We start from the raw sequence: 21569 nt of genomic DNA on the forward strand, positions 1-21569 counted from the left end.
GAGAGCAACAGTGGGGAGGAGACATGGATTTTAGTCAAAACCTTTCTCTGCACAACATATGCAGGGCATCTTAGTTGGAAGGGCAGAGACATCTAGAAATGAGGTGTGGTAGTTAGCGGACACACTTACTAGCTGTTTTAGAAGCTATGCAGAAGGTTTTAATTGAGAATGAGTAGTCTTGCAGGTTCCACACATTCATCATCTGAGAAAAGAGCCAAAAAGAGCTCACAGGGTGAAAGTTATAAACAGGAGCGGGAGACAGCCCTGTTGACTCAGTGGCTGATTGACACAGGATCAAGAAATGCATCTGCTGTGAAGGCTGCGTTCCAATACCTCTACCACTTTAGATACAGGCTGCATATTCCTAATCTTGTTGGAAGAGGAGACAGCAGACTATTACCTCAGGGACTGAAATTGCTGCTGATTGTGAAGATCTCCTGACTGTTGTGCTGAGAAGGTTCTGATGCCATACTACAGAGACTGAAAAAATCTGAGAGAAGATCAGAGCAGAAAGTATAAAAGGGTATATATGCTCTGTTGAAACTTTGCACTGAATTATATGTAAAGTAACAATGTGGGAGAGTTTGTACAAAGAGCACCAATAGATTCAGTGCCTAACATTTTTATTAAACCAGTTATTCAAAAGTATTCCAAATGTTTTTGTTTATATTAAATGTTTGTTCACTAAGAAAATCATATAGTACTCTCCCCGAGGCTGACTGACAACTGCTAGTAGCACCAACATTCAGGGGATTGCATTATAATTCTGAGGTTTAACTCTGTTTAATAATTTTTCTGAGAAGTCCTGAAACCGCAGAAACTTCAACCTGTGCTTCAGCAGAGAAGCAAACTGAGGTACAGAGGAAAGGGGAGTGTAACAAAGTTATACATACACCTCTACCCCGATGTAATGCGACCCCATATAACACGAATTTGGATATAACATGGTAAAGCAGCGCTCCGGGGGGGGGCGGGGCTGCGGACTCTGGTGGATCAAAGCAAGTTCGATATAACGTGTTTTCACCTATAATGCAGTAAGATTTTTTGGCTCCCGAGGACAGCATTATATCGGGGTAGAGGTGTATTATCTTAGCAACCGCTACCCAACCACATAGGCATCAAAAAAATGTGACCCCATGTGTCATAGCGGGAACTGAGCACTTTTGAACATCTGGCCCATGCCACATGTTGAATCTACATGTGTGTTTACCACATACAGTTGAACAAGTTTTAACAATATACTTTAAATCACTCCCTGATATGATCTGCACAGCAGGAGCAGAATCAAGAGGTAATTTTTTGGGATTAGGCAGAAGAACAAAATCAGTCTTTACTCTGCAGGGATACAAAAATCTTTTGAACCAGACAACTGTTTATGTACTTGGCAAAATTGAAGTTGCCGCTTAGGATGTTTTCTTTTTTATAAGGATAGAATACTTCTGCTCTGTATTAGCTCAAACTGTGATTTCTCCAGCGCCAATAGGCTGAATCAGACATTTAAAGTCTTATCTACCCAACATTATCCCTGCAATTTGATTCACAACATACTCTGCTAGTTTTTAAACAAACAATTTCAGTTCATTAATAAGCAGTTGTCATGATTTCACCCTGGAGGTAAATGTATTTCATTAACACATGAGGTACTGTATATAAAAAAACAGTAAAAAAAAAAGTTGATTTTGTATTTAAGTCAGGCATAGTGACTGTGGACATAGTTCACTGCATTAAAGACCTACTTTATGTTTATAACAAGGATTACATCTAAAAACCTGTTTTTTTATATATTAACTGTCATCAACTACAGAAATCCATATTGTTGTACATACATTGTACTAAATCAGAATGGAACCACAGCTAAGATTCTCTTTTATAAAACGAAAGTCTGGTCTCCAATGCTATCAATTTTATTACATTTCCATTGTAAACCTAGAACTAGTATGAAAATCGAGAATATACCAGCTTCTGCCTAAATAGAGTACTACATCACAGGTTTACCATTGTACATATAATTTCTGGGTCATTCTATTTCAAGAGTGGATCCAGAAAGTATCCAGTTTAACGAACAGCTGAAGTGTATTTCCTTTTGCTGGCACTCATTCATAATCAACTCATAGCCTTAAAGGCCACAAGAGCCATTTAACTCTACCATAACCACATAGCTGGAAAACCCCTTTACTAAATATAACCCAAGGGGTAGGATGTCAGATGTTTCAGTTGTATGTTGAGATTTTAGACTTCCACTTTCAATTTCTTTTTCAATGAACAACCTGACAAACACCCTACTGCACCAATCAAATGACATTTGAGTGGTGTCTGAACTATAATTAGGGTAAAACAGTAGGACTTATATCACAGAAAGGGAAGCTTTACTTTCACTTTTTAGTTGAGTATAGCATAGTTCACTTCCTGGCCTAAGCAATTTTGACATTTTGCTATACAGTTAAAACTGTGTTCCAGCTCAAAAATAGTTGGATTTCAATGGTAGATAAAATGAACCCCATATGTGTGAACTCTAGACTGCTTTAGGAGAATAGATGCTTTACTGACAAACCTGTAGGAATGCAAGAGCCTAAATGACAAAGGTGCTAAGCCCTCAGTTTACATAGACTTCAACAGGACTTCTTGTGCTCAACACCTCTGAAAATCAGGCCGTAAGAGTTTACTACACTCCCAGGTTCTGTTCCACAATCTATATGCACTGTTTTTTCTTATTTCTATACCCCTTATTACTGTAATATCTAAGCATTGATATAAAATATATTTAGGATTTTCCTCTCCCCAGCTTATCATAGGCAGGGCTGGTGGGCACCCAGTTAAAGCTGCCCAACACTTTCATTAGAGAAGAGTCTGTTTTTAGTTGCTTATAACTTTGTCAAACTTTAACCGTCTGGGCTGAAGTTTTCCGTGCCAGCTGCCTGTTTCAGGTTGAATACTTCAGAAAATTTCAACCAAAACTGTTTGGCCACTTCTGAGAATGAGGCTAGTGAAAAATAAGTTGTTAGGATTTTTCAAACAAGGTTTTCATAGAATCATAGAATACCAGGGTTGGAAGGGACCTCAGGAGGTCATCTAGTCCAAGCCCCTGCTCAAAGCAGGACCAATCCCCAGGTTTTCTTTGAAAACCTATGGTGCCCCCATGTTATGGAGCAGGGAATTTAAATTTGACAGGCAGTAGTCTTTAAATCAAGGATGTGCCTTTTGCCATCCCTGTAAAAATCCGCTCAGTAGGAACTCTGATTTTAATAGCTAAATTTCCTTAACATGCGGTCTGTCCTGAGTAGCACTCTCCCTGCAATTGCTAGGCAACTGCAGGTCATACCAGATCCAAGGGTATGAACTAAAATCAGCAAGTCTTTCCTGTGCTCTCAGTGACCACCCTGCTGGCCCCAAGTAGTAAGCTGCTGGATTCAAATGCAGAGGGAACAAAAGTCAGATTTATAGTGGGAGTAGATTGGGACAAGCATGTTTGTGAGGGGCACAGAAACTGGGACTGGAGATTACACACGGAGAAAGGGGGTAGAACAGACCGGATTACGAGCCAGGAGGAGAGACGGGGACCCAACGGAGCAGTGGAGAAGGAGATGACGAGAAATGGCTCTGATAAGAAGCTGGGGTGCAGGGGGAGAAGTGGGACTGGCTGGGCAATGACCTGGGTGGATACACATATCAGATGAAGAGCCTAGTAAAAGAAAGACTGAGCCAGTGGGAATGGGGAACATGGGCAAGAGAGAGACACAAATCGGTTGAGGTCTTTGGGTGAAGAAGAGAACATGACACAGGAAGAGACGGAGAAAGGGAGCTGAAACTGGTTGGGCAAGAAGACTGACTGGCAGTGATGAGAACACTGGGACACGGAGTCCTGAGGGGTAAGACTTGAACTTGCTGCACAATGATACATGAATCAGAAGCCTGAAGAGTAGAGACTGGGACTGGCTAGATAAGGATAATAGAATGGGATAGGAAACAGGGTAGAAAGGATCATCTCAGAGGTAATAGGTGGAAGAGTCTGTGCACATTTGAGCAAACTCTTCTCACGGCCCTGGAATGGAATGCAAGATTCCCAAATTTCACCATTCCTCTGCTGTCAGAAAATCTGAAACCCCTGGCAATGCATTCCATCCCCATCTACGCTGGTCCACACAGCCCCTCAGTTACTCCATTAGCTCAAGTGGCACAGGTCTGTGGGGTGGGGCTGATGGATAGACGGATGGCAATATGATGGAATTTGTTTTACCAGTTTAAAAAAAAAAATCTCAGAAATTACTCTCAAAAAACTATGTTAAATGAACATTAAAGTTCCAAAGTCAAGCACCCAAAATTTAGAAAATGTCGGAATTAAGGTTGCCTATGCTTATGCAACCTTAATTCAACCTCTTTGTGCACATGCATTATGACAGTCTCATTACAAGATCACATGCTATTTTTCCCTGCACAGAAGTCCTGCCTTCACCAATGCACAGGATGGACCTGCTCTGGGAATGAATCAGGGCTGTGTAGTGAAGATGGCTTGTATATAGGATCTGTGATTCATTTGTTACAGAAGGTGGAATGTGTGTAGTGAATCAGTGAGGGGACTATATTAAGAGAAAGGACAGCCTCACCACTAAGGCATTTGAATGCTGCCCTGGATAGCTGGATACTATCCCTACCTCTGCCAGAGAGTTCCTATGTGGTGCTATGCAAGTCACTTCAACCCAACTTTTCACAAGTGGTCATTAATTGCGTGTCTCATTTTCTGGATGCCCAACTTGACACCTGGGGTCTGATATGCAGAAGTGATGAGCACTCACAGTTGTGATTAAAGCAGGGTGGATAAAAAAAAAAAAAATCAATGATTTTTTAAAAAAATCTGATTTTTATTTAAATCAATTTTTTGGATAAAATGCTTTTAGAGGAAAAAACCTATCTAAAGATATTTTTAATTAAGATACATTATAGCTCAAAGATATCTCATCATGGAATAAGGACTATACATTCTAATTCTATAGCATGAGACAATATATTCATGTAATGTTTAAGAAAAGTTTTGTAAATGAGTTCAAATAGTTCATGGATTAGGGACCCAATCTTATGGGGTTCCACAGGCTTCTGTATAGATTTAGGTTAGTCTTTCTATCTACCCAATGGGACTCAGTGGTCAGTCTAGAAGATCCCATCAGAGATGCTTAGTTTTGCAGTTCTCAAACTGTAGATTTGTGTCTCCAGAGGTAACATGCTTGTTAACAGAAAAAAATGTTTTAAATAAATAAATATATAGAGGTGAGAAATAACAGACCTCAACTCTATTGTCCCTCTGAAAATTTGTGTACACAGAGTCACTCTCTTACCTCTCTCTAAAAGTGCAAAATTTCAAAAAGTTCAATGAATAGAAGATTGTTAGGGGCAAAATAGATCTGGACAAGGAGAAAAAGTCTGGCGATAAAAGCGAGAAGCGAGGTACATATGCTTGTTTTGTTAAAATATTATTTTTGCTGTTGAAGAAAAAAATCCAGAATATTTAACGTTGTTGTTTTAGTTAAATAAAACAATTTAAATGTCTGTCTGGTGATGTTCTCTTCCTAATATAGCATGGCAAGAAAATCCTCCAAATATTAATGATTAACCTGTTGAATTGGAGATAGCTCCCCTCCCAATGACTTCATAAATAGCTGCTTCATTTACCTTTGGTAAATGAAATAACTAAACAATCATCCATGTTCTGATATAGCTGTAAAACTAATCTGAAGTTTTCAAAATAAATCAATGTTTAAAAGTGTATAGTGTGTACCTTTTAAAAATGAAACCTACATCTATCTTTGAGTTGTGAAGAATATGTATTAAGGTTATAACAACTAACAATAATGCACTTTTATATAGAAAACCATGATTAAATTGAGTCTTCCTGACTAGCTATTTAAATCAATTTGATTTCAATCAAATCCACCCTGGATTAATGTCAATGGAAGTTGTGCTTTGACCATAAAGTGATCTATAATGTTAAGTACTCTTAAAAAAAAAAAAAAAAAAATCAAGGCCTACGTGCTTCAAATTGGGCATCCTAAATTAGTGGATGCTTCTAACCTTAATTTTTCAGTTCCCACCTGTAAAATGGACCAGGACCCCATTGTGCTAAGCGCTGTATAAAGAACGAACAAAAGGATGGCCCCTGTCCCCAAATAATCTAACCATAGGGTCAAATTGGAACCCAGCTGAGTAAGAACCATTTCTTAAGCTTAATATGGTTACTAAGAATGTAGGAACGTTTTCCTTTATGCCTAATAGTTCTCAAAGAGGTTATAATCTAAGTATAAGATAAGAGACAACAGATTGGTACAAACAAATAGATGAGGAAGGTCAAGGAAAATATGAGAACATTTGTCAACTTGATAGGCAGAGGTATCAGTAACTCAACTCCTCCACCAGGCGTGCTGTGACTATAAATTCATTAACATTTGTGAAACACTCAGATACTATAGTGATAAGTGTCATAGAGAAGCCCACGAGGAAATTAATAATGCTGTCTTCGGAGCAAGGTTTGAATAGTGTGTAATAAATAAGGGCTCGGACTACATACTGAACAATGAGGAGGAAACTAAATACAGTAACTCCCCACTTAACGTCCTCTCGCATAATGTTGTTTCGATCTTCCGTCCCTGATCACTTAGGGAACATGCTCTATTTAAAGTTGTGCAGTGCTTCGCTAGAACGCCGTTTGGCTGCCTGCTTGGTCCACAGCTGGCAGCCCCCTCCCGTCAGCTCCTCTATGCGCCCCCCCCCCCCCCCCCCAAGCACATCCCACCCACTGGCAGACCCCGCGGATCAGCACCTTCCCTCTCCTCCCCCGGCCTCCTGCCCGCAGCAATCAGCTGGCTTGCAGCGTTCAGGAGGGAGAGAGGAGGAGCGAGGACTCGGCACACAGGCTCCCCCTCCCTCCCGAACGCTGCAAGCCAGATGATTGCCCGGGCAGGAGGCGGGGGGAGCCTGCGCGCAGAGTCCTCGCTCCTCCCCCGTCCCTCCTGCCCGCAGCAATCAGCTGGCTTGTGACGTTCGGGAGACAGGAGGGAGGGGGGAGGAGAAAGGACACGGCATGCGGAGTAACGGGGGGGTGGGGAAAGAAGAGGCAGGTTAAGGGTGAGGGCTTGGGGAAGGGGTGGTCTGGGCGGGCTGAGGATTGAGCCCCCCGCCCCTGGTGCTTGCAGAGTAGGGGAAGGTGCCGCTGCTGCTGAGCAACATGCTTCTCCTAGCCCTACAGCACCTTCAGCCTCCTTGTCTACCTCATTGTCTCCAATGCCAGTGGGCTGTGCCTGTGTGGGGTAAGGTGGGGGCACCTCCCAACTATAGTACTGTACTGTATGGAAAAAAATATCTAACCAACCTAACCCCGCCATTTACATTCATTCTTATGGGGAAATTGGATTCACTTAACATCGTTTCACTTAAAGTCGTATTTTTCAGGAACATAACCACAATGTTAAGTGAGGCGTTACAGTATTGAAAAGCTGCTCATTAAAGTGAGTACTGGCCATTCTGTGCACTGAATGAGGCAGTTGTCCTATAGAAAAATACTGTGTGATCATGTAATTAAAGCCATCATAATGTACAAAAAGGGCTGAGTTAAGGTTGTACAGGCAACCTTAATTATAGCTTTTCCTAACTTCTGCGTGCTTGACTTTTCAACACTGATATTTTTAACACAGTTTTATATGTAATATCATATAATACACGTTTGTTTCCTTGGAAGTGAACCAAAGCTTTACAAAAAGAACACCCCAAAATAATACCGATACTTGCGATCTCCACCACACAGCTCTCGTTACATGCACACAATTGATTAGCCTTTAACATTCTGACCCCAGAATTATAAAGCTTCATGGTTCACCAAGTTGAATGAAATGATAGGGCTTTATTTCCTCATACCTCACTTTTAATGCTAAACATGGATGAGCAATGCCAATGAAAACTTATGCTAGTTACAATTAATTTCTTGATCAGCAAAATTGTACATGTTTCAATATCCTATGGCTATCAAAACAAGTTTTTACGCTACAGAAAATTTACTTTACTAGATTGTGTTTGTCCACAGGAATTTTCTTGCTTTAGACTCTACACAAGAACCTGTTAAAGTATTTATTTTCTGAAAACTGGGCTTGGGACTCAGATCCACCATTTCACACTGATAATATATCGGCCGCAAGCCTTGAGAGTCCCATGGAATTCAGCCTATCAACAAACAGAATTCTGATGCCAAAATTTATTTCACTACAGGCATATCGAGAGATTCATAGGTTGTCTGCTAAGACAAACAGCAGAGTGGAACAAAACTAAGTTTTCCCAGTGCCAAACCATCCCAATCTTTCTCACACACACACGCACCAACCCTCCTCAAGCCTTGCACAGAGGGACGTCTATACATAAGGGGCATCCTGATCTTATTAGGAGGCCTGAATAAAAACTATAGCCAAGAGAAAAATATTTTAAATTGACTTATTAGCTGACGTTATAAGAAAAATCAAGCTCATTTCTAACTAATCCACTGTTTTGACAGAGCTTAACAAATGAAGGCAAAATGTGTCAAAGAAAAAAAAAAGCTCACTGTAGACCGGGGTGGGCAAACTACGACCCAGGAGCCATATCTGACTCTTCAGATGTTTTAATTTGGCCCTCGAGCTCCTGCCAGGGAGTGGGGTCCAGGGCTTGCCCCGCTCCAGTGCTCCAGCCGGGGAGTGGGGTTGGGGGCTTGCCACACTCTGTGTGGCTCCTGGAAACAGCAGCATGTCCCCCTCTCTGGCTCCTACATGTAGGGGCAACCAGGGAGCCCCCACACCCTGCCCCTGCCCCAAGCACCATCCCCCCAGCTCCCATTGGCCGGGAACCACGGCCAATGGGAGCTGCAGAAGTGGCACCTGAGGACGGGGCAGCGTGCAGAGCTGCCTGGCTGTGCCTCAACGTAGGAGACTTAGGGGGGACATGCAGCTGCTTCCAGGAGCTGCTTGAGGTAAGTGCTGCCTGGAGCCTACACCTCTGCCCCTCTCCCGTGCCCCAAGCCCCCTGCCCCTGCCCCGATCCTCCTTCCACCCTCAGTCCCAGCCCAGAGGACCCTCCTGCACCTCTAACCCCTTATCCCCACCCCAGAGCCTGCACCCCCAGTCAGAGCCCTCTCTCTCACACACACACCCCAACACCCTGCCCCAGCCCACATCCTGAAATCTTCATTTCTGGCCCCACCCCAGAGCCTGCACACCAAGCTGGAGCCCTCACCCCCTTCCACACCGCAACTCCCAGTTTCGTGAGCATTCATGGCCCCCCATACAATTTCTATACCCAGATGTGGCCCTCGGGCCAAAAAGTTTGCCCACCCCTGCTGTAGACTATCCCTTCCCCAAACCAGCGATCCCTTTTTACTACCTGTTAGAAAGGCCGCCTCTTTGAGAACTATTAGGCATAAAGGAAAACGTTCCTACATTCTTAGTAACCATATTAAGCTTAAGAAATGGTTCTTACTCAGCTGGGTTCCAATTTGACCCTATGGTTAGATTATTATTTCTCAGTGGGGTTTTTTAAGTGACAGTTATGAAGTCTCTCAAAAACATTAGAAGGCTAAATGCTCTATTTACTGATGTCAGTTCTGAACATAGGAGTGAGAGTAAACTTCTAATTACCCTTCACAATGAGAATGAAGGTGACCTAAGTCAGTCAAGAACTCTGAACAATCTAAGCTGTAGAATCAAAGGGAAAAAACACCTAAGGGAAAGGAGCTTAATTTCAAACAAACAATTTTTGACCCGAACCCATGATAGACACACGAGTCTCCAGTTGCAGAGAACTAGATTCTTGCCAAACAATCTAGGAAAGGAAGTGAGGCTGAATGCTCTGAATATACCACATGACATTTCCTTACTAATTGATACTACAAAGTAAGAACATGCTGCTACAGAAGCTGTAAGGAGGGAGAAAGCAGAAGATGATTTGCTCTCAAGAAAGTTATTTTTCAATCTCAATACTCATTACCCTGTAACCATTCTAGGATGGACTAAGATTGCTTGGAAGTGGGGAACAACATTTTTTTCTACATCTACAAACCAACACATTTGTGCTGTACAAGATAAAAAACAAGTAATTTTAAACTGACTGAGCAGATGTACTAGACCTGGGGATCAGAGGAAGTTGGTATGTGAAATATGCATTATTTGGTTTTCCTTGAAATCTCTGGCTTTGTGAAGTCAGAAGACAACACAGAGATAACAACCAAATAGGTAAAAAATAATGTTCCCAAAACCAGAACAGGTGCTCATACTACAGTGATGTGGCTATGTGTGTACCTAAATAGCAATCCCTGAACAGAAACCTTGATCATCAGGATCCAAAAAAAGTCACTCTTCATCACAGTTTTTGACAACTGCACACATTGTGAAAGGTTTTCTGAACTCCAAAACTTTGTGGTGGGGGAAGACTTCATGTAGATGAATTTTTGTGCCAATGGAGATCATTGAAAATACTTTTGCTGAAAGGCCCTAGACTTGTAAACTTGAGGGCTGGAGACAAGATATTCACAGTGGATGATCTCACTGCTGTAGAATATTGTCAGACCTGTGCATGTTTGTTAGCCTTCAGACTGAAACAGAACATTCATCTTTCCAGCCAAGCATTTGCCCCACACAGTCTAAGTCTTGCGGCATTTTCTCTTTTGATTAATTTTCTGATGTTTCTTGGGTGGGTAAGTGGAGGGTTACTATTGCTACACATTATGAACATTCATAAATCTCTTTTGTGTGGCAGCAGGTACATTATATGCTAAATAAATTAATTTAAAAGCAAATCAAAAACAAACAAACAAACAAAAGAGAAGTTGTGATCTAGTGAAGTAAAAGTGACAAGGAAGTTTGTGAATAGTACTGGTCCTGGGGGAAAAAGAAAATCTCTTGTTGCCTAGATCAGGAAAAATGTAAACTCAGAGTAAAACAAAGTAAACAAATGCAGCCAAAAGCACCATGAGGTCATAGAAGTAAGGTTAAGATTTTGTCACAGTTATTTTCAGTAAACGTCACAGACATGTCACTGTTTACTAAAAGTAACAGTGGCAAAATGTGGAGGGTGGAGTTCAGCACCCACCGCTGCTGTTCCCACAGTGACTAGAAACTCTGGGTGGGCATCTCTGCCGCCCAACAGCTCCAGCCCCACCGCCCTGGGGCGGAAGCAGAAAATGTCACTGAGGTCTCAAAATCACAGATTTTGTGACTTCTGTGCCATAATCTTAGCCTTATATATAAATAGGACAAAATTTGTGAGCTTAAAAGTGGTCCCAGAAGACTGATAAAAAGGAGCACACTCTACCAATATTACTAGATTGTTTAAAGGTAAGCCGAATAGCAGATTTTGCAAACATGCAAATCTATTTGCTTAAACAGGAGAGCTTACATTTATTGGAGAAAAAGCCAAACAAATATTTTGAAAGAAAAGTGGTAGGATGAACAGATTTTACTTCTCTCAGAAGTTCCAGAAACCAAAATATCATGGTAGAAAGATGAGTTAGACACTAAAGTTGTGACATTAAGACAAGTGAACAAACAGAACCACGTTCTAACACAGTAATCAGGCAAAAGAAGGGGAAATATGATTTACTATTTCTAACAGCTTCCACGTTTAGAAGTCTGGCAGTGTAAGTGATGAACATGAAGAGTATGTGGTCTATTCTAGAGGACAGAATATCCTCATTGAAACAAGACTGGTGAGCACAGGAACTCTATCACAGCTCCTCAAGGTGCTGAGGAGATGGGGCCTGCATGGCAGATTCCCACCATTAGTTCAATGACAGCAGAACTTGAATCACTTTTAGTTTTATTCTTGAAGTTTGAAATGAAGAATAAAAAGATACTTGCCAAAATTCACTTGTGGTAACATGACATTCTTCCCCAAAAAGGAAACTGCTTTAAAAATCAAGGAGGCAAACATGCCCTAAGTGGAAATGTAAATATTCCTGCCAAGAACAGAGACAGAAAAGCTGCAAGAGAGGTAACGTTTTAGGTATCAGATCACTCAGATCCATCAGTCAATACCAGCATGAATAACCCAGCTGTTTAGGTTTTGGAGTAGCAGCGGTGTTAGTCTGTATCTGCAAAAAGAACAAGAGCACTTGTGGCACCTTAGAGGCTAATAAATTTATGTGAGCATAAGCTTTTGTGGGCTACAGCCCACTTCATCGGATGCATAGAATGGAACACACAGACAGAAGATATTTATACATACAGAGAACATGAAAAGGTGGCAGTACGCATACCAACTGTAAGAGGCCAATCAATTGAGATGAGCTATCATCAGCAGGAGACAGAAAAATAAACCTTTGAAGTGATAATCGAGATGACCCATAGAAGGTGTGAGGATATTTTAACATGGGGAAATAGATTCAATTAGTGTAATGACCCAACCATTCCCAGTCTCTGTTCAAACCCAAGTTAATTGTATCTAATTTGTATATTAATTCAAGTTCAGCTGTCTCTCTTTGGAGTCTCTTTGGAAGCCACAATAGGGCTGAGTACTAATGTAGAATTAAAATGCTTACCTGGGGAGGGTAGTTGCTTTCTGAAGACCACCTTGAAGACTGATCATTAGGCTTGTCCACTAAAATATTCCTAAAAAATGAAAAACAAATGTAAGTTTACAATACTAATTTTTAAACCCAAAACTACTTGTTTTACCTGGAAAGGGTTAAAAAAACCCAGAGGTAAAAGGAAGGGAGTGGGCACCTGTCCAAAAGAGCCAATGAGAAGGCTAGAACTTTTTAAAATGGGGGGGGGGGAGCTTTCCCTTTGTCTGTCTGTTCTCCGGAGAGAAGAGAGACAGAGCAGCAATGCTGTAAGAAGCTTTAAACCAAGTATAAAAAAAATCATCAAATCATACCTCGAAACTACTTCTCTGAAAACCCAGATATGTAAGTAGATCAGGGAATGTCTAGGAAGACGCGATTAGGTTTATCTCTTATCATCTGTGCTAACCCCAGGTGCTTTTCTTTTGCTTGTAACCTTTAAGCTGGACCTCAGGAAAACCATTCTTGATGCTTAATTATTATATTCGCTCTTTTTTAAATCTAGCAACAGCCTACGTTCCAGATATATTTGCTTTTTGTTTTTTAATCAAATTTACCTTTTTTAAGAACAGGATTGTGGGGGTTTGTGTCCTAAGAGTTTTGTGCATATGTTGTTTAATTAGCTGGTGGCAACAGCTGCCTTCCTTTGTTTTCTTTCTCGGCTCTTCCCGGGGGGGGGGGGTGGAAAAAGGGCTTGAGGGTACCCCACAGGGAAGAATTCCCAAGTGCACCTTCCTGGGTCCAAAGGGATTTTTTTGCACCTGGGTGGTGGTAGGATCTACCCATCCAAGGTCAGAGAAAAGCTGTATCCTTGGGAGTTTAATACCAGCCTGGAGAGGCCAGTATTAATTTTTAGAATCCTTGGGGGCCCCCCACCTTCTGCACTCAAAGTGCCAGAGTGGGGAATCAGCTTCGACATATGTACTTCACATACTCCAAGCTATGAAGTGATTCAAGAACATCTGTAAGTAGCTGGTTTGCCAAAGATAAACAAAACAGATAAAGAATCTTTAGATAAAGAAATAACAGAAGTCTTCTTATAAACAATCGTAAGTATGAAGAGTGGTAAAACTCCAGAACTTGACAGCTTCCCAGCAGAATTTTTACAAGATATTTGAAGAGGAATCAACAGGTCTGTGGAGGGGTACCTTTAATGCCATTCTGTTAAGGGAGGAACTTACTCCATGAAAGAAGCTACTGCTGCTCTCCCTAAAGATGGAAAAGACTTTACCATATGCAGCTCTTTATAGGCCCTTGTCACTGCTCAATCATGATGAACAATTTAGCAAAAATACTAGCTAACCAAATGCAGTCCATGCTCTCTGTTTACATAAATTCAGATCAAACCGGATTAACTGATAGACAAGTGTCATATAATATTCTCAGAGTATTTGGAATCTTTCATGGTGCCCCACCAAAAGAGATCCATTTCTTGTATCACCTGATGCACAGAAAGCTTTTGATAGAATAAAGTGAAACTTTCTGTTTGAAGTCCTGTCCCATAAATTCACAGGCCCCCAGTCCCTTAAATGGATAACTTCTCTTTATACCAGCTATAAAACTGTTAAGTGAATCAATGGGGTTAAATTTTCTGTTTGAATTACATGTGGAAACTATGCAAAGATGTCCATTGTTTCCTTTATTTTCCGCACTGGCCGTGGAGCCTTTTACACACAGGAAAAGCAACAAAGAATTCATCACAGGGATAAAACTTACAGGGACACATCAGAAATTAGCTTAAAATACTGTGTCTTCAGAACATAAACTAAATGAAAAATTCCTGGCTTTAAAGTAATTTATGCCAAATCTGAAAGGTTAGCTCTATATTCGCTAGGTTCTAAAAAAAATCATCCCTCCAGAAAACATTTCAGTACAAATGGACAAGTTCTATAAAATACCTGGGGATTCAAATATAAAACAAAACCAAAAGAGCTGTATAATTTTAATGTCAAAATCACTACTTTAGCAAATGAAAAAAAAAAAAAAAAAAAAAAAAGTGCAGAGAAAATTATAGTTTCATGGTTAGGTAGAAAAATCAGTCAAAATGACACTTTTGCCAGAGAGATCTTTCTTGTTTCAAAATCTTCCTATAATCCTCTCAGATAAAACTAGCAGGAATGCAAAGAACGTTAGAATTTATATGAAATAAGAAAAGACCAAGAGTGAGTGGAGATACTTTGTAAGAACCCATTAACAGGGTGGACTAGCTGTTCCAATTAGGCAGAAATATCAAACCAGACAACTCAAAACAATAGTGGTTTAGGGGTGCTCAAATCCAGCAGTTCTCAAACTGGGTTGCGACCCCATTTTAATGTGGTCGCCAGTGCTGGCATTAGACTTGGAGTCCGGGGCTCAAGCCCAAGCCCAAGCCCCACTGCCCGGAGCCAAAGACCAAGGGCTTCAGCCCAGGGTGGCAGAGCTCAGGCTTCGGTTACTCCTTCCTGGGGTTGTGTAGTAATTTTTTGTTATGAGAAGGGAGTCATGGTGCAATGAAGTTTGAAAACCCCTGTTCTAATTCACTCAAACACTTGATCTTTATTCAGCAAGAAAATTGTGGCAGTGTATGTACTGCTAGGTTACCAGGGTTACATTAAAAAAAAATTATATCCTCCAGAATGGTATAAATTATCCCTCTGCAAAGGCTATGCTGCAATTTGGGCTAGAACTAGAGAAAAAATTTCCCTTCACCAAAGTTTAACGTTTGCAAATTATCCAGATTTGAACTCAAACCACAAACCATTGAGTTTTAAAGATTGGGAGAGCCAGGAAATACATATGGTTGGAAGGGTGTTCTAAGAATTTTATCTTATTTAGAAATCAAAAACTTGTCTAGATAAGTTGTTTCATACAGAAAACTAACTTTAGTACAAGCAATGGTTTCCGATCCATTAGGAAACATAGATCGTAACTCTATCAGTGTTTCCCAAACTTGGGACACCGCTTGTGTAGGGAAAGCCCCTGGCGGGCCGGGCCTGTTTACCTGCCCCATCCAAGGTCCGGCCGATAGCAGCTCCAACTGGCCAAGGTTCGCTGCTTCCAGCAGCTCCCATTGGCCTGGAGCAGCGAACCGCAGCCAGTGGGAGCCGCGATCGGCCAGACCTGCGGATGGGGCAGGTAAACAAACCGGCCCGGCCCACCAGGGGCTTTCCTTACACAAGCGGCATCCCAAGTTTGGGAAACACTGATCTATATCAATCATAGCAGACATCTACCCAAAAGAAGAAATATCCATATAGGACACTGTGGGAAAAGAATTTGGACAGACATTACCTCACAGGTATGGGATTCCATCTGGAAAAGAGGACACCAACCTAAGTCTGCAACATGATAAAGTTTCTTTAAGATACTATTTGAATGGTACCTCAGGATGTCATGTAAAATATATAAAGACTGAAAGGGGATAAAATGTTGGAGAAATCGTGGTAAAAAGATTGTATGCATGTATGGCAGACATCTCCAGTCAGAATGTATTGGAATGCAATTCATAACCAAGTATTACAAATTGATGGATTTTATTATTAAATGATCCTGTGATAATCTTCCTGGGGCTTCCTAGCAGAAATGATCACATACAAAATATATATATAAAGGCTTAATCATCTCTCATCCGCTAATAACCATGAGACTACTAATACCATCTCAATGAAAAGGGGGGGAAAAAGTCCAAAAACAGCAGAATGGTTCCCAAAGAAACATAGGAGGTGGTTATGGAAAAGTTATCAATTATGTACCCAGCAAATTAGAGAGAGGACAAACAAGTACTTCAGTATTTATTTACCACTTATTCACTACTCAAAGTCTATTCTCCTGCAAGAGAACAGCACTCCGATGAGCAGAGTCAGTAGTTTCACTCAATTTAATAAAAATCACCAGAAACAACATCTCCTGGATGGGGTAAAGATGCTCTCTCTGTAATGTGGTAACATCCTGTTAAAGGGAGATTTGATATTATTGCATAATGTTTCTCAAAAAAAAAAATTCCAGTCATAATGATCATTTTGTTTGATATTCACATAGCAAAGATTTGTAAGGCTGTTAAAACTTCCTAAATAGTTTCAAAAAGGAGTAAAAATCACAAGAAAAAAAAGCAACATTCTGGTATCTCATCTGTCAGAAGGATAACTTTTATATGCTGTCTAAAATGATATAGAAGGATAACAAGAACTGAAGGATGATTAATTCCTGCAATCATCTAGTGGTGCAATAATTCATTTTTTTTTTTTAAAACATTTGGTATATTTCTTTTAGTAAATGAACTAGGATTAACTATTACCCAAAGGCCTTTTTTATAGAGCAGTAAGTAAACCACTACTGGCAAACAGCGATCTATACGTTGGACAAAGAACGCCTACTCACTCAGGAAACAGGCTATTTGATTTTAAACAGCACTTAGTAAACTTCCAGGATCATTAGAACTACCTAAAGGCCTGTCACATGATTGGACAAAAATCAATAAATCCTGTGTCAGTCCTGATTATTCTGCATAGCAAGCCATATTTTTAAGTTTCAATGTCCACATTTAATGTTTTGGCCCATTTTTATATAGTATCTCTCCACCTCCTGATCACTGATTTAAGGGTTGTTTCCCTGAATTTGTAATAAGTCAGAAGAAAATAAAATTGTTTCTGCCAAAAAATAAAATGAAGTAAGGGAATGTGTGTGCACGCACATATACTGTATGAAATGCAAGTGTAATCTGAATATATCCACATTGAGAGGCATTAGTCAAATCACATTTAGTAGCAACGGACAAAGAATCAACTCATTAACTCAAGGAGGTGCAGAAGTTGTGGTAATTGTCTGGTTTCCATACATGGGGAAAGTAATTGGGAAGAAGATAGCACTAATTAAAATTCTTGCTGGCAGATTCCTATCCAACAGTGATACAGTGGTTATAAAGGTAGTGCCAAATCCCAAACCAATTTCAAAGTATTACACAGATAGATAGTCTGACTCTACATGGTTAAACACCTCAGCATCTAGGGAACAAGCTGGTGAAACACTGGATTGTTTGACTGCCATATTGGTGATGTTGCATAAGATTCCAGCATGATTTTTTTTAATATAAAAAAAAAAGGCAGGTTTTGGTTTTTTTGCTATATTCCTCTTTACTCAAGAATCCTTTATGTAGGACAACATTTTCTAATCTCAGAGGGGTAGCCGTGTTAGTCTGAATCTGTAAAAAGCAACAGAGGGTCCTGAGGCACCTTTAAGACTAGCAGAAGTATTGGGAGCATAAGCTTTCGTGGGTAAGAACCTCACTTCTTCAGATGCTGAAGAAGTGAGGTTCTTACCCACGAAAGCTTATGCTCCCAATACTTCTGTTAGTCTTAAAGGTGCCACAGGACCCTCTGTTATTTTCTAATCTGACATTTTTCATAGAGTTTAGGAATTCCTGGCACGTAAGGAAAATTGGCTTAAAAATGCTGCAATAGCGCAAATCCATGCCCAGTTTTTCATAATCATTTCACTAATTTAATAGTTACTTCATTCGTGGTAGGACCCAATGATTCTAATTAAGGATTATGGCTCCCTACTGTATAGGACCGTTACAAACAAATCCCTGCCTCAGAGAGCTCACAATTTCCTTTGACAAAAAGCAACAGATGAATAGGCAAATGGCATTTGGGGAAGTACAAGGTAAAACAAGTGTATTTGCGTAAGTTAGCACTTACAGGTGGCTGTTAAAGTTTAACAGAAAACAGACTAATAGATTCAAACAGTTACTGTTTAAAATTTGTCATTTGAGGCTGATATCCATAAAAGCAGTAGCTCCAGATTCACATGAACCTGTTTTAGATTTCCAATCAATTTTTAAAAATAAATTCTCCTACAGTAATAGGCTGCACAAAGTGTGTTTGGGGTTTTTTTAAGGTAATTTTCTATAGTTGGCTATGGGAGAATATTCAAAAAACATTGAGAATTTAGTTATCTTCAGCATCTGAATGATTACTGAATCCTGTAAATCCTCAAATGGTAATATCTAGCTTTGAGTATTTGATAGCAACAGATAAATAAATGGCAATTTATTTTAGATGGTTACCAAAAAACAATTTAATAAGCAAAACTTCTAACAAAAGGGGTTTTTTTTAAATACATATTTGAACCACTAACTTTTTAATTTTTAAAGATCTTTGGATCATAGAAATAATGCACCTTACTAGTAAGTTTCTCTTAAAAGTCAAAAATAATTAACATAACCCAATGACAAAGTTGACATAGTCACGGATTAATCAGAAGTGATTTAATTTGGTAACTGGTATCTGTGGTGCTACCCCAAAACTCTCAACAAATTTAAGACTTTCTGTGGCCCCAAACTGGGCTTTTGTTCAAAGTACATTTCTTAGGTGAACCATATCTGCTCATAATATGCACTTTTATTATTTCTACTGAGACTGGTCAACTATCAGAAAAACTGAATTCCACTCCTACTAATCCCTAGGAGCTGTTTACTTGGCATCATTTGGACCTGCTTTAAGTTTCTATTTCTCTCAATGGGATGTGTGAATATTATTGCCTATGTCATCTCCAGGGATCCAGTCTGAGTCTTATCTGTATGTTCCTACATTTGGAGCACAATTTTATGGCTCTCTGTGCCATATGTATTTGAAGAACTCGTTTTTCTGCTTCTAGAGATACAGCAGCTCTCATTGTTACATGACTCCCTCTTTGACCTTCACCTTTAGCACATCATCCAGTTTTTTTCTTTAATTTGACAAAAGTTAACTGTCATTCACTAGATTTCAACATTTATCCCCTTTTGCCTATTTCTTTTAATAGCCACAATGTCCCTTCTGTTTCTACTACTCATAACTTTAGGGTTAATTGAAACTCAGCTTTGTTTATTTACAAAATGCAAATACAAAGAAAGTTCTATGGATGCATGTACAATGCTTCAGTACTACACAAGAAAACTGAACATCAGCTCCTCCCCCACTCCGTTAGGCAAAAGCCTGACAGCAGGTCTTGCTTTCTGCCCAGCAAGGAAACAAAATTCCAGACTTGAAGACACTCCACTAAGAACATCCTGTCCTTGACCCTCGGACACGCAAATCCAAGCACAAGGAGCTCAGGCACCTCAGATGACTTGAACTGTCACAGCAGTGCAGAGGGAGAGGCTGTTTCAGACAGCTAGGAACCAAGCTAATATGCATTCCAATTATGGCCTTAATGACATGGGACCTGCCAATTTGAGAAATCACATCCCTCCTTCTGCCATATTACCAAAAGTTGGGTCAGCAGATGTGCACAAGCTGAGGCCTCCTCACTTTAAAAGAGAGGAAGCTGTTAGCAGCATGCTATCTGGCAGTGGCCCTGAACTCTGAGTTCACTCCTCTCCCTTCAACTTGTCCAAAATAGCCCATATCTGTCCACCTGCAAGACATGCTGCAAATCCCATTTATTTTCAGAGGGTTTGGGAGAGACGTGGATTGAGTCTGTGCATTGAAGATTGATAGATCTGGCAGAGGTGGCTTCTCCACTTCCTTTTCTTGGCTTCAAGGACTCTGCTGAATTTATTTGTGTAGTTAGTAGTTGGCTTGTATTTTATGGGGCAAAAGCAACTAAAGATCAAGAGATTTTGTGTTTCATGTATACTTAAATACAAGAAATTAATTCAGTTAGCCATACAGGCCTAGAGATTAACCCTCTATATGGGAAAGCGATTAGTTAAAGGGCTGGTTTCCACTTAAAATGCTAGAGTGGCACAGCTGTGCCACTGCAGCACTTCAGTGTAGACACTACCTACACTGACTGGAATGTCTCTCCCATCAGGGTAGGTAAAGCACCTCCCCAAGAGGCGGAGCTAGATCAACTGAAGAGTTCTTCTGTCACCCTAGGCTATCTACATGGGGAGTTAGGCTGGCTTAAAAACACTGCTCAGGAATGTGGATTTTTCACACTCCTGACCAACATAGTTAAACCGACCTAATTTTCTAGTGTAGACCAAACCAAAGCTAAAAAAGAGAGTCCCAAATCAAACTCTTGCATCTTAGTAGCCACTTATCCCTCAAGTAGTCTTCATTCAACCTGACAGCTTATCCCATCACACTTTCATAAATTCAGAAAACAGGACCAATTTCTGTCAAACTTTGCAACCTACAGAAGTTTGCATTTTCTTGAGCATTCCTGTGAGTACATTATATGACTTGCAAATTTCTTAATGCTGTAGGAATTGGAATGGGAAAAGCAGGATCAAAGATTTGTCACAGCAGCAGCAGCTAGACTATACACTGAAGAATACAGCATAGTACTTACCCACAGGTGCTGCAGGTGAAGATGAATAAAGTGAACATACTAAGGGAATTCTTTACCATATGACAAGTCATACAAAGGTTTCAGAGTAGCAGCCGTGTTAGTCTGTATCCGCAAAAAGAAGAACAGGAGTACTTGTGGCACCTTAGAGACTAACAAATTTATTAGAGCATAAGCTTTCGTGGACTACAGCCCACTTCTTCGGATGCATATAGAATAGAACATATATTGAGGAGATATATATACACACATAAAGAGAGCATAAACAGGTGGGAGTTGTCTTACCAACTCTGAGAGGCCAATTAATTAAGAGAAAAAAAACTTTTGAAGTGATAATCAAGCTAGCCCAGTACAGACAGTTTGATAAGAAGTGTGAGAATACTTACAAGGGGAGATAGATTCAATGTTTGTAATGGCTCAGCCATTCCCAGTCCTTATTCAAACCGGAGTTGATTGTGTCTAGTTTGCATATCAATTCTAGCTCAGCAGTCTCTCGGAGTCTGTTTTTGAAGTTTTTCTGTTGTAATATAGCCACCCGCAGGTCTGTCACTGAATGACCAGACAGGTTAAAGTGTTCTTCCACTGGTTTTTGAGTATTTTGATTCCTGATGTCAGATTTGTGCCCATTAATTCTTTTGCGTAGAGACTGTCCGGTTTGGCCAATGTACATGGCAGAGGGGCATTGCTGGCACATGATGGCATATATCACATTGGTAGATGTGCAGGTGAACGAGCCCCTGATGGTATGGCTGATGTG

General features: G+C 40.4%; 1 protein-coding gene across 3 annotated transcripts in view; it reads right to left on the bottom strand.

Moving 5' to 3' along the window:
• The window catches only part of MKLN1 (muskelin 1), a 194541-nt gene that overhangs the window by 156452 nt on the left and 16520 nt on the right, over window positions 1-21569 (bottom strand). For 2 of the 3 annotated variants that reach the window (XM_008169562.4, XM_008169563.4), the window contains exon 2: window positions 12536-12605. The exons of the other annotated variant lie outside the window; for it this stretch is intronic. In XM_008169562.4, coding sequence (XP_008167784.1) covers window positions 12536-12605 — 70 coding nt within the window. The remainder of the gene's footprint in view (window positions 1-12535; window positions 12606-21569) is intronic. 3 annotated transcript variants of the gene reach the window in all.

This window comes from Chrysemys picta, chromosome 1 (genome assembly GCF_011386835.1).
Source record: "Chrysemys picta bellii isolate R12L10 chromosome 1, ASM1138683v2, whole genome shotgun sequence".
NCBI lineage: Eukaryota > Metazoa > Chordata > Testudines > Emydidae > Chrysemys > Chrysemys picta.